The 13,331-nt window shown below is 40.7% G+C and overlaps 2 protein-coding genes across 2 annotated transcripts; one reads left to right on the plus strand and one right to left on the minus strand.

Annotated features, from left to right (window-relative positions):
• Positions 1-726: 726 nt before the first annotated feature.
• On the plus strand, positions 727-10,579 carry LOC110056837 (beclin 1-associated autophagy-related key regulator-like). The gene is made up of 12 exons (XM_020763390.2): positions 727-957; positions 1,061-1,123; positions 1,281-1,323; positions 1,814-1,895; positions 2,969-3,078; positions 3,212-3,386; positions 4,891-5,076; positions 6,360-6,392; positions 7,967-8,096; positions 8,306-8,396; positions 8,812-8,891; positions 9,676-10,579. The coding sequence occupies exons 1-12, from the start codon at positions 800-802 to the stop codon at positions 9,971-9,973; spliced, it is 1,449 nt and encodes a 482-aa protein (XP_020619049.1). The 5' UTR covers positions 727-799; the 3' UTR covers positions 9,974-10,579.
• Positions 10,580-10,903: 324 nt separating this feature from the next.
• LOC110056556 (uncharacterized) lies at positions 10,904-13,185 on the minus strand. The gene has a single exon (XM_020763058.2). The coding sequence runs from the start codon at positions 13,069-13,071 to the stop codon at positions 11,437-11,439; it is 1,635 nt and encodes a 544-aa protein (XP_020618717.2). The 5' UTR covers positions 13,072-13,185; the 3' UTR covers positions 10,904-11,436.
• Positions 13,186-13,331: the final 146 nt, after the last annotated feature.

Raw genomic sequence — 13,331 nt, forward strand, 5'->3', positions numbered from 1 at the left:
CATATGAGATTCCTCTCCTCCCCAGGATTAAAACGTCTGTTCCTTTATATGTTTAGGTAAACATCCTTAATCGTCAATTGATTGTAATGATTTTGATTCCCACAATTGCAAAAGATCCGCCACAATTTAGATTTCATATTCAAATCAAACTTGAGCGAACGTGTTTTTGATACATGTATGCAGTCATCTTTCTCAACAGGTAGTCCACCGGGTAGTCCACTGTCAAGCGGATATCTCGTCAAGACGTATCCATATGGTATGGCTCGCCAGTCCCGGCAGAATATCAATATTTATTTGCCTTATCTCTTAAAAAAGCGCAATATAAATTAATAAATTATTATTATTATTTTTGTGTCTGCACTGATAAGTCATTATACCTTATGCTTGTGAAGTACAAGCCTGAGGCATCGCGGCAGGAATGAACGGTGAAATTGCGATAAAGCCAGCAACAAGCTTTAGATTTCGTCTGTGCATAAACTTATTTACGGCATGATGTTAAAGTTGAGCACAAATGTATATGAATATTACAGCAACCTATACCAAAAAGGATACTAAATATTGTTCTCTCCCAAGGCTCAAGCATATAGATACCTGTAGTCACTTGATATTGGTAATTTTTCAGCGAAATCCATTCTCGAATTCTTTGAAACATGGCGTCTTCTTCCAACTCTTGTTCCTTTCATGAGTGCATCCGCTGACCTTAGATGTGGTTTTATGAACACCTAACAGGCCAGCGGTTAATCGTCAAAACCAAAACTCAGCGAAAATAGCACGGAAAAGATTTTGAACAGAAGTTACAATGGCGGAATATTTGCAAGATGAAAACGAACGAAAACCCACGATTAGTTCATCACTACTGGTCTGCCCTTTATGCAGTAGCAAAAGAAAGAGTTTTACCTGTGATTGGTGTATTCAAAATGGAAACTTCGACCATTCTAGTGGAAAGTATAGCGAACGGTAATTGACGCTTCCAAATGATTTTATTTTGAAATTTTACATCTCGCATCAGCTCTCTTATTTGTTGGTATTACAAGAAAATTTCGATATTTCTACTCAACAGGTATGCCGAAAAGTTGAAGAAATTAGAGATTTTAAAGAGGTTGAAGAAAGAATATGAAAAATGGTAGGTATAAACTTAAGCGTTCAATATTGTGATTTGCTTGCTTATATTAAATTGAACTAAGGCTAAATTAAAATCCTATTAATTTTCTATTTCATTCTAATTCTTTGATTAAAATCGAATTATTTAAGCACATTTAATTCTTGTGCTGTCCTTTCAGCGCTCTAGATGCTTTAAAGAAAAGGGAAGACACAGAGAAATTGGTTTGTATATTTTGTAAGAAATATTACAGTCACGATCCCGTTACAAATGAGCGTTAATATTCACTTAAGATCGGTTCTGTAAGAAAAAACTTTACTAAATGGATTTTGAGCCTTGAGTGCATCATTTCACTGTACAGGAAATTACACTGACAATAAAAGAAAATGATTATCACAAAAAATTTTTCCATCAAGTATATGATTGAAATCCAAAAAAATTATGCTAATTCTGAAGTTTGTTACACATTAATTGAACAATCATCAAGGTCTGAATCTCTGCATGATACATGTTATTTATATATTTGATAATCAACTTTTATAATTTAGTTGGTGTGATGTCTTAATGATTTTACCAGCTTAATAAATGTAGACGTAGATATAGATGTGTTTGGGGGGGGATCACTAGTTTGCCAGTCTCCAATTTTTAAGCACTTTTCCCTATATAAAGTTGTTGTTAGTAGTATTATTGTGCACTAATTCTTGCCAATTACAGAACTGTGAAGTGATCTCCAGGAGACAGAGAGTTTTGCTTTTGAGGCTAGTTGTCGATGAAGCAGCCCAAGAACTCAAGTCAGGTAACTTTGACTTTCATCTCTCAGACAATGATATTTAGGAAGTAGGAAACAGCTTCCATGTTTCTGTCGAGTTTTAGAAAAATAATAGCCCAAAGAAAATACACACACTTATTAGTTAAAAATTGTGTTTTTATTAAACAATTAGATTATGAGCTTCAGATTTCTATTTAAACTGTGGAGTGTTTCTGTAGGGGAACTTTCGACAGATAGTTGCCCCATGGAAATCTGATGTTCTCAAAACAAATATTTGTAAAGCAAATCTTCATCTTTGCAAAGCAAAGCTTCGAGGGCAGATATGCTAGTTTTAAGAACATCAGATTTCCAGGGGGTCAACTATCAAACCGATAGTTCCAAGACATAAACACTCTATTGTCTTTACTGCTCACCAACAAATTTTCTTCCACACACCAGCTCAAAAATCATTGAATTATTTTCAACTTTTTTAGATGAAAGCCATGAAAGCCAAATGTAAAATATGGAAAGGAAAACAGACAAAAACCCAATTTATACAATTTCTATAAGCCTGCCTGTTCACCGAAAAATTTTCACGGCCAAGTCCTATCCATCTGGGTATTTTCCTCGGATGGACACTACTGACTGATAGTGTCTCTCCGGGGATGACAACTATCGCGTCACGTGATCAATTGAAACCAATAAGAATCAGACACAATTTAGTGATGAACTATAACACATGATAGTCGACTGGGGCACAGCCCGAGTCAACTATTACACATAGAAACCGAGAGAGAATAATCTAGTTGTTTAGTATAAATCTACTAGTCGTTCAAAACTCTGTCTAAATCCTCTTTGCAGACACTGAAAATGCAAAGAAACGGCCAGTTTGTTAACAAGTGCTCTCTGCTACACTACTCACTACCTACAACAGAATAGATAGAATCAGACAACGGCATAAAATTTTTTTAGATTTATACTAAAACTCGATAGAAACACGGAACATATTCTGTTTCTTAAATTGAATTAATTCTGAGTGGAAGTTTGGGAAAAGGAGAAATGCTGTGAGAACGTGAGCCACAGGCCTCCTTTACAATGAGCATTGTAATTTCTTTCTGCAGCAAAAGAGGCTGCTGGTGAACTTCAAGAGACCAATAACATGGTACATTTGAAGCAAACAGAACTCGTAGAAAAACTGAAGGTCAAGGCAAAGCAGCTGCAACAATATCAGGTGATCATTTGATGTCAAAGTTTTGTACCCCATGTTTCAGGGGCTTTGGGTTGTCCTTGTGTTTGGATTTAAAATCAATGTGTGATTTTTTTGTGACCTTCATAACAATTTTTGGACTTTCACCTCAAAACAGACTGATGTAGGGAAAAGAATTAAAGATCTTCAGAAAGTAATGGAGAAGCTCTGTGAGGCCCGCAGAACTAGGATATCCCAGATACAGAAGTACTTGTTTCCCATTCAAGTTAATCCAGTTTTCCAAGTGTTGGGTACACCGCCCTTGAAGGATGTCAACACTGATATCAGTAAAGGTGTGTGTTTACAACATTGACATCTTGCTGTTGTGAATCCTTGAAAAGACCACAAGGACAATATTGAAGTCTGTGTCAGGCCAAATGCCCCTTACAACCAGAGCTTATCCCAGTTTCTGAGGCATTAAATGAACTGTAGGAGTATTTCTACTCCATCACCCCCCCCCCCCCTCCCCACCAGACCCAAGCAATAACTTCACCAGCACCCGTTTATACACCTGGTAGAGAGAGGCACCATGAGAGTTTAATGTCTTACCCTGGCCAGGGCTCAAACACGGACCACTCAATTCAGAGTCCAGTGCACTTAAACCATTTAAGCCTTCTGGAGAGCAGTGATGGCTAAGTAGATTGAGCAATCTGAGCCCAAGCATTCACCAAGGTCATTGTGTTGTGTTCTTGGGCAAGACACTGTACTCTTGCAGTCAGGCTTTTAGCCAGGATTCAAAAGGTGGCCATCCAAAAGGCACTATAGGGCTCACTCAAATGAATGTATCAAAAATAAAACAATTTTCTTTAAAAAGTGGCGGTCCACAGGACACCTGGACACCCTACTGGCTAAAATCCAGCGCTTGCAGTGCCTCTTTCCACCCAGGTGTATAAATGAGTACTAGGAAACCTGACAATACTGGGAGGTATCCAGCCATGCATTAGCAAGTCATCCAGGAAGTACCGCAACACTCATGGTCGCTTGTTGCTATGAAAACTAGGAGAGGCTGCAGTGGTGGGGTCTTTTATCTCCAATTTTAGGCTTGTACAGAGCACCATTAAGCTAATCCAAGATAAGGGCAACTTTTTATTCCAGTTGTGTAACTTTTTTGTTGTGACTTTTTGTCCTGAATAGTTTTACCTTTGACTACTGGTAATCAGTAATACAAGCCGCCACTAACCATTAGACGTAAAAAGGAGTTTTGCACAAGGAAAAAAATTTCTTTATTAAAATTTTTAATCCTGAATGTGCTGTGGAAACTGGAATATGTTCATCTGGTTATAGACCATTTGGCCTGCAGTTACAATAAAACCCTGTGAGTAAGGACCTACATTTTTGTTAGTCTGGCAAAATACATGTAGGTTCTTGTATTTTGGGGTAGATTTTTTGGCAATTTGGGCTAAACAGGTACCTAATTGGGTTCTTGATTTTAATGAAGGAGATATAGTTGATTTACAGAAAAAATTAATAAATGCAGGTTTGAGCTTGAATATACCTGTAGAATTTATTCACAACTGTATAAAGTATTTTCTTGTAATATAAATTTCCAAATAAAGTCACACTCCTTGGTTAAAATTTTTATCATAATTTAATTGTAACCCACATATAACAACCTGCTTGATATTGCTTGGCTAAACAGGTTCTTATATATTTGGGTTTTAAAATGGCAAATTTCTGCCAGCAGGTTCTTAAACCACTAGCTTCCTACAACTGTTTTTTTCTGTAGTGGTGTGCCCCTAGTAGACCATTTGGCTTGACATAGTTTGTGTTTGAATCTGACAGATCTTTTCTTTTCAGATATACAGTGTGACATTGAAAGTGAGAATGATGATGAGAACCGTGAATCTCAGCTGGCTGAGGCCACACGGACGTCGTACATTGAAGGTCGCTGGGTGTCTGAAGAGGAGGATGTGAGAATGGAATACTCTATAAATGATGCTTATCTGCCAGCCAATGGGAACTATTCATCTTACCATGAATGGGGTTTGTGCCCGTATTTGTGAATTTGTTTAATGTATAATATCATTGGGATATCCAAACACTGAGATGAGAGTTGATGAAGTTTGGGGTGTTTGGATAGGCAATGAAACACTGTCTTGAGTGTTTAATATACATGTATCTTCTCAATCGAACCAAGGAGTAAACGGAGAAGTAAATCGTCAAAATCTATGCTAATTAAGACCGAAAGAAGTAATCTATCAAACACGAAAGACCGTGTTTGACCACATTTCCAAACACCAAACAAACTTTACACGAGTCTTTCAGCCAATACCATCATGGCTAAACTGACCAATCACGTTCAACGGATCAGACTTACAACATCATCGACTGACAAAAACTATTCACTTGACTCTGAAGATGACTTCCGCTCAGGTGGTCGAAACGTCAGTCACCAACAACAGTTCTTTTCAGAACTACCCTCACCCGGACGATCATACTATACGAACTACTGATACTCCTGGGTTCAAACCATTTACTATTTTACCAAGAAGAGAGTTGAAAATACGACGCAACGAACTTCTAGGTGTTTAGGAATGTGGTCAAACACTGTCTTGAGTGTTTGATTTATCCTCTCAACCAAAACTAAAACCAAGGAGAAACTTGACTTAAACTAAGGAAAAAACGGAAAAAGAAAATCTATGCTATCCAAAGACTGTCACGGTCATGATTTCCTTTGTTTAAACGTGGGGAATTATTAATAAGTTTGAGAAATAATTATGAACTCACCCCAACAAAATTGAATTCTGAACAAGTTATGAATAGCAAAGTAAAGATACTAGACATGGGACTCTTTTTACCAAATTTGAGAGATGTTGCTGTGCTAGAACGAGTCTTATCGAGTTTTTAATTTTCTTTACATCTGTCGATGATTTTTTTACTGTGACCATTGCAAACTTGTGCGTGGCTTACAATTTCACCCCACTTCGCGGAAAAATCGTAGACAAATGTATGGAAAATTAAAAAACGCGACTGGACTCGTTCTAGCACAGTTGCATCCCTCAAATGTGGTCAATGCAATCCTTGTCTAGTATCTTCACTCTGGTATTCATAAATTGTTCAGAATTTGATTTTCAAGAAAATTATTTGCTATCAGATTCCCTTAAAACAACACTGTAATTTCTGACGCGTGTTGCCTTCCCGTCAAAATTGCTTCCAAAACCGTGATAAGGTCTATAAGGGAAAAACATGCCTTCAGAGACGGAGTCAACAATGAGAAATATTACCCAGCTATTATTTTAAAACTTTGCTTTTTTCATACTTTCCAGTTAAGACCCACAGGAATGGCTCCAAAGGACCAGGTATTTTGCGTTTTAAATTTGCTTAATTTGTAACGCACTCGGTGAATATTTGGTTTTCTAGGATTTCTTAGCTGTGAAGTACATTTGCGCTTTGTGGATCAACTAGAAAACTTACCCCTACTCCATCGCTTTTATTATGCGCAATATATATATGGGTTATTGACCAAGTGTGAGGTCAAGATGGCTGGATATTGGTTAAGTTCTTTTTTTGCGAGTTTATGGACCGTGACGTAGTCGAGGTCCATAAACTCGCAAAAAAAAAAACGAGGCCAATATCCAGCCATCTTGACCGAACAAGGTAAAGTCTGCATACGAGCCAAGTGGCCCATCAGGCCGGAGCTTATCCCAGTTTCTGTAGCATGAAGCGACTAGGAGTATTTCTGGATGGGATGCTAGTCCATCGCAGGGTTACCCCCAGCATTAAGTTAAGCCGGTACCCATTTATACACCTGGGTGGAGAGAGGCACTGTGAGAGTAAAGTGTCTTGCCCAAGAACACAACACAATGTCCCCAGCCAGGGCTCGAACCCGGACCGCTCGATCCGGGGACGAGCGCACTAACCATGAGGCCACCGCGCCTCTTGACCGAACAAGCATGGTCAATAAAGGATTTATTATATGGCTTTTGGGAAAATTTCTTTTTGCGGGACACAGCGGGTAGTCCAGAGCGGGCAAGATACCTCCATCTTGCGCGTTCGGGTAGCCAATCACAGTGCAGGACTTGATTCATCTTGCTCGCTCACTGAGCTAGCCATATAATAATCCTCTTTAGCGTTGGCTCGATACTGCGTTTTATTTTGTCCAAGGGGGTACGGTAGCGAATCCTGCAATCTGATTGGTTCTTAACGCGGTCCTGATTTTCCTGTCTCTCACCACGGTCACGGTAACGCGCGCGCGATGTGTGTGTGGAAAAGGTTAACAATTATAAGAAATTTATGTTTTGGGAGAGAGGAAAATATAAATAAATATAAATAAATATAAATATGTTATGTAACGGCTTAGGGTCAGTACGTGTAGTGAAAATCTTGAAAATGTTGCCCAAGGGCTGCCTCCTAGCCAGCAAATAACATATACGTTTTTTTTTCTCCAGCTTCTCAGCGCGCGGTCCAGAATCCTAATTCCTTGAATCAGATTGGCTAATCGCGCGCTCTCCAGCGGTTTGGGGTTTTTTCCATCCAGACCCCGAGTACGGACCGCTACGAAATTTCGAACTTTGGCAACGTTTCAAGCTTTGTGTTGATACAACGTAAAACAACGTAAAATGTAAACATTCAACACAGAATCCGAACAATTATGCAAACAGTCGTTATCGCTTTTTGTGCCCGAAATATGAAACGCACGCCAGATTTGAACTGAACAGATTGAATTAAAAGTCATCACAAAAGTTGCTTTCAAAGCAATACTGTAGAGGAAAAAACATAAACACGTTATTTGCCGGTCTTGGTCGGTCCGTATTGGGAAAACCTGTGCCCTCGGTCTTGAATACGGCTCGAGGCCGCGGTTTTTCCCAACAACCGGCAAATTTTGGGCGGGACACTTTGATCTCACTGTGATTTTGAACTTTTATTCTTGCAGCATCGGATGAAGAAATCTCGGTGAAAAATCCGGCCTTTATGATGACGGCCGCTCTAACACACGCTTGTCAAATGGTCGAACTCATGGCGTATTACTTGGACGTGAATTTACCGAAACGAATAAACTACAGGTATTGTGAACAGTTTTGTAAATAAAAGCCCTTTCTCTAGGATATAGCTCGCCAGTAAGGCCATAGAAAAGTCATGGAATTTTAAGTGTCAGTTAGGGAAATTCGGAAATTCTGATCATAGTCGCCGGGAAATCATTTTTTGTGCTTTGCATTATGAACGTCACGTTATGGGTAGTAAGTTTACAGCATTTGATGTTTTTCCTTTGTAGTGAATTTTGTCAATACGATCTCAGTAAAAGAGACTTTAGAAGCGCTGTAGATCGATTAAACGCGAACGTGTTACACTTATGTTTCACCCAGGTGAGGAAAAACATCGTTTCATTATTTTTGTGTAGTTAGAGAGGAAATAACGGAACCTTTTGGCCCAAATTACGCAACCGAGCCACAAAGGGAAAAGCTTACCTTGTGCAAAGACAGCTGCGAAGCCTGGGGCCTGGGAGCTCTGGCTGAAAACGCTGCTGCCGAGGGGTTTTCCCGCGCTTTTGGCCCTGGGTTTTCAAAAGCGCGGGAAAAACACCGCCGGGATTTCAGTCAACCTCGTTTCCAGTTTGAAACCTCATGGGAACGAGACTGGATTTCAATCGGAGGTTTGCCATTCCATTAAACGAGCAACGTTCTTTCATGAATCCCGTATTCCTTGCACCAAAATTCTGCATTATTAACTTATTTCGCGCACTAATTTCATTGTAATCAGCATGGTCGATCGTTTTTTTAGCATGTGGAACCGTCACTGCTTCGTCCCAGAAGAACATTACACAACCTGTACACTTGTGTGAATTCTCTTCATCTTGGACGGTAAGAGAGATTGATAAATATCGAATTCTCCTGAAAGTATCAAGATTTAAGTTAAGATCACACCGGTGCCGTACAGTGCGACTGCTCGAACCGGGGCACTTGGAAAAGGGTTAACCAATCAGAATGTCACTTGAGAACAAAGGATAGCGATCTTTTTCTCAAATGAAGCAATAACATTGAAGAATACGAGCAATAGATCTTAACAAAATTGAAAACCCAGCAGAGTGCGAAGCGTTACTGACCTCTCAGGAAACTTTGCCATTTGTTGATTTGTCAGTTTCGATCCTAAATTGAATAAATTTTGTATGTTTTGCAACGGGTTCGGTGTAGTTCGTCTTTGAGGCGCAAAATTTTTCGAGCGAGATTTATAATCATGGTAATTCGCCGTCAAGGACTGAATCTCTCAGAGTAACGTAGGGGAGTCGATCATGTTTATGCTTTCTCGTCAAACAGACCGTTACCTGCCGTCACGAATAGCTGCCAGTCAATTGTTCTCAGTTTACGTTTTGGTTGGTTAATTTTCTTCTAGGTGGCTGCACAGTAATGGTTTGCGAGCAGCCGCTGGCTTTTTTTTCCATATATTTTTCTTTTCAGTCCATCAATTGTGATGCGAGAGTACGCACGAGAGGAAAAATGGTCGCGCGAAGGGGAGAAAGCGGCTATGTCTCCTCTCGCGCTTTGTTTCGCGTCACGCTCGACGGACTAAGAGGGGCTGCTAAAGTATCAACCACTTATTAACGATTGTTCGGCCTAAAATATCAGTAACTTGCTCTTCTTTTCTTAGGGGAGGCCCATTTGAGTGTCATCCCGAGCTGATATCGATTAGCAACGAAAACGATGGCAGCGATGCCAGTGATCAAACTGACCCGGCTTCGGAAGAAGCAAACAGCGAATCGGACGCCGAATGGGAAAACCTATCTACGAACTTGGTTCACACGACAGATGCTTCCACTCACCAAGGGTCTTTGTTGCACTCTACATCACCAGAAGCCAGCCGGAAGGCAGACGAGCCCGCGACAGCTGCTAGCCTAGTTAGCTCAGCGGCTGCTTCCGTTGCCGCGCTTTGGCCGTGGAAAAAATAACGTTTGTTTTGTGTTAGGTTTTAACTTGTTTTAGTCTAAGGGTTAGGTGGTTCCTACTCCATCAGATTCGGTGATGGTATCAAAATATATATTAAAAAAATCATTCTAATCCCTCTGTACAACGCGATTTTGATTCTTGGTTTATTCATTGACGCATGTTTTGACCCCGGGGGGACTCCTACATAAAAGGGACGGGTGTGCTCGTCTTACCTTTTAAGGGATTAAAAAGCGGGTTTGGTACCTTTTAGGGTGCTCAGCCGCAAAACGTCCACAGCGGAAGCGGTGCCCAGGTTATTTAACTGGGCCGAAAAAAATTTCAAGCCACGCCCACAAAACAGGATCTTGGTACGTCTTAGGGGCTCTTTTCAACATTTCCGACTTCGCATCCCCGTCCTTTTTATATGGGAGTCCCCCCCACGGGGGTTTGGCCATTTCCCTGGCTATTCATTGAGCAAAACAAGTGACTTTACTTTCGTAAACTAGATTCTCTATTACAGAATGCATGAAATATCAGGCAACGTGTTTTGAATGCGATGTCCCTCGTTATTTAACTCATCCTCGATGTACCAAGTGCTGGATGTCGAAAATAAAATAAAAGAAAACATTTTGGCCTGACTCCTTTGTTACACTTAACACGTTAGGAAGACAAAATAGAACTCGTGTGTATAGCAATTCGCCTGGTACTTTCGGAAGGTCTCTCCTTTGGGAAGTTTCTGATAACCTGAAATGTTTTTGCTCGGTTTCGGGGCGGGGGTGGGGGTGGTTCCATCGTCGTCCCCACCCCGTCTCTAAAGCCTTCTCCACTTTTCCAAATGGTGGGCGGGGCGACGCCATTTTGAAAAAAGTCGAGGAGCAGACCTTGGAGACGAGGTTTTGGGGTCGTTCGTTTGGGAATTTAGGCAGCGAGTTGTACGATTTGCAAACTTCCAATTTACATACATGCATACATACTTAATTTATTCCAGATGCAAACCAGATATACAAATAAAAATTAAAAATAGAAAAAAAAGAAAGATGCATCTAGAAAAGGAAGTTAAGAGGTTATCCCTATGTGAAAATTCCCTTAAAAAATGCAATAAAATTAAAATTAAGATCCTTAATTACAATTTAAGTGCAATTTGAGCTTAGATTTAGATGTAAACCGCTGAAAGTTATCGATCGTTATCAGCTTCCACTACACCTCTTGTTAATTCATTCCATAATTTAACAATCCTAATGAAAAATGAATGTTTGTAACAATATTAAGTCTTGCGGCTTTGACCGAAAGTTTGTACTGACGATTAGCTCACGCAGACGGAGTTGTGGCGAAATCAAAAAAGTCTTCAAATTTCAAATGGTAAAAACCAAAAACTATCTTATAACACGCAACTACAGTCGAACAGAGTAGGCCATGAATTTACATCAAAGTTTTTGAAATTCTGTTAGTTTTTTTCGTCCCATAAAGATCAGAGTTGGGTCTTTTCCTAACCGAAGAAAACGACGTTTTGACCTGGTACAGCAATGCGCCCTTTAGCAGTGGTTGTAATTCCTGTTACGAAACGGCATCCCTTTGTTTTGAACTGGATGCGGCGAACAAATTGACCATCTTCGGTGTACATTGAGACTTCAGTACTCGTTTGTGACTGCAGTGAAGCAACGAGCACGGTTTTGCTTGCCTTGTGAAATGTGACAGCAACTCCACTATCATCAGCTGTAGATCCCTTAACTGCAAACATATCAAGTAACTGTCCTTCGTTACTGAACACCAGAACAAGTGGAGATTTTTCCCCGTTCAACACTACCACTCGGTCTGTATTGGCGATAGTGATATCTTGTGCATTTTTCAAATGCTCGTTTCCAAAGCTATGCATAAATACTCCGCCTGTATTGTATACTGCTATCACATCATTGTGGCAATCTGAAAACGCACCTCCCGTGACAAACACTCGCTTGTTGTCGTCCACTGCAATAGACGAGCCTCTAAAACCTTCTCTTAAAGCGAACTTGTGCTTTGGGTGTCCATCCTTGTTGAATACATGCACTTCGCTCAAATCAGCCATTGGGAAATCGTTTCTTCTCAGTGTCAACATATACAGGTCATCGTTGCCGTCGCTGGCGACATTCCAGACTTCGTAATCATCTTTAGACTGCAAATCTTCAGCAAAAGGATAGAGTGAGTGGATAAACCTGCCGCTGCCATCGAATACTTTTACGTTGCTATCAACACTGTCTGCTACAATGAAATCGCCTCGCGCGTTTGACGTTATACCCCAAGCAAACTTTAGCTTGTGTTCCTCTTCGCCCTCCTGGCCGAACGACCATGTCAAACAACAGTGCTCTATCCGTGCATTGTGCAAAGGATCAATTTTCGCGCCATTTCTGACAGTAACACAAGGCCAGTTGAGAAGCTCTCCAAAGCCATGACCAAACTGTTGCGTGACATCGCAGATAACGCTGTTTATGTCACAGACTTCCTTCTCCAGTTGCAGCTGGATGTCTGTATCGCTTCTTTTTCTGCTAAAATTTTCCTCTACAGCTGGCATGGAGTTCAGCTCCTCAAGGCACAATTTGCACGCAACTAAGGCTTCGGCAGGGTGGTCCACTTTCTCCAACAAAGTCGCTGCTACACGACATCGCATGGCAAAAATGCGTTCACTCGTGCTAAGAGCTTCATTGCAAAAGGCTTTCGTCGCTTTCCTACGAGCGTCTTTAAATCTTTCCTTCGCATCAGACAGCATCCTAATGGACGAGTCATCTAAGTCCGGTTTTAAGGCCTTAATGAGAGATATTGCCTCTAGCCAAGCTGCCGATGGCGTCTCACTTCCGGGTGTAGACGCTTCCCCTATCGTTGGTAGACGAGCGTTTATGCCAGTCACCGATGCCTCGTGAAATACTTGGCACAGATACACAAATCCTTCGTTAAAAAAGCTGATACTTGCAAGGAGATCCTTCCTTGCAATTCCGTCGAGATTCGACTTGGCAACGGTGATTCCTTGCTCGATCGCGGCGATCAGTTGTCGTTTTTTATTTTCACCGGGCCTTTCTAGCACTGCCTTGGCTGTTTGAGAAACTACACATCCAACACCTGCTTTTAACAGAGCATTTCCGATCGAATGCATGGCACCAACTGAACGTTCAACGTACTAGGATCTTTAGAGGCGGGTGGGAAAATAAAAGCGAAAGTCATCTACTCGTCCTAGTGTCTCGTGACCGGAAGGGCCTTGGCATCGGTCCAAACGGGAACGGCGCAAGAAGCAAGAATCAACAGGACGTCAAATTAATTCATGAAAGGTCTTGTTTTTACAGTTTTATTTGACCTTAATCGTTTTAAATATCGATGGAAATCAGGTTCTCTGCGCTAGAGATAATCTTGTAAAAT

The sequence above is a fragment of the Orbicella faveolata genome, unplaced genomic scaffold (genome assembly GCF_042242905.1).
Source record: "Orbicella faveolata isolate gen_17 unplaced genomic scaffold, um_ofav_v1 contig_24, whole genome shotgun sequence".
NCBI lineage: Eukaryota > Metazoa > Cnidaria > Anthozoa > Scleractinia > Merulinidae > Orbicella > Orbicella faveolata.

Coding starts and splice junctions, on each gene's coding strand:
- LOC110056556 (XM_020763058.2), bottom strand. CDS start 13,071: ATGCATTCGATCGGAAATGCTCTGTTAAAAGCAGGTGTTGGATGTGTA.
- LOC110056837 (XM_020763390.2), top strand. CDS start 800: ATGGCGGAATATTTGCAAGATGAAAACGAACGAAAACCCACGATTAGT. Junction 1,124..1,280: donor AAGAAAGAATATGAAAAATG/GTAGGTATAAAC, acceptor CTGTCCTTTCAG/CGCTCTAGATGCTTTAAAGA. Junction 8,892..9,675: donor AATTCTCTTCATCTTGGACG/GTAAGAGAGATT, acceptor TTCTTTTCTTAG/GGGAGGCCCATTTGAGTGTC.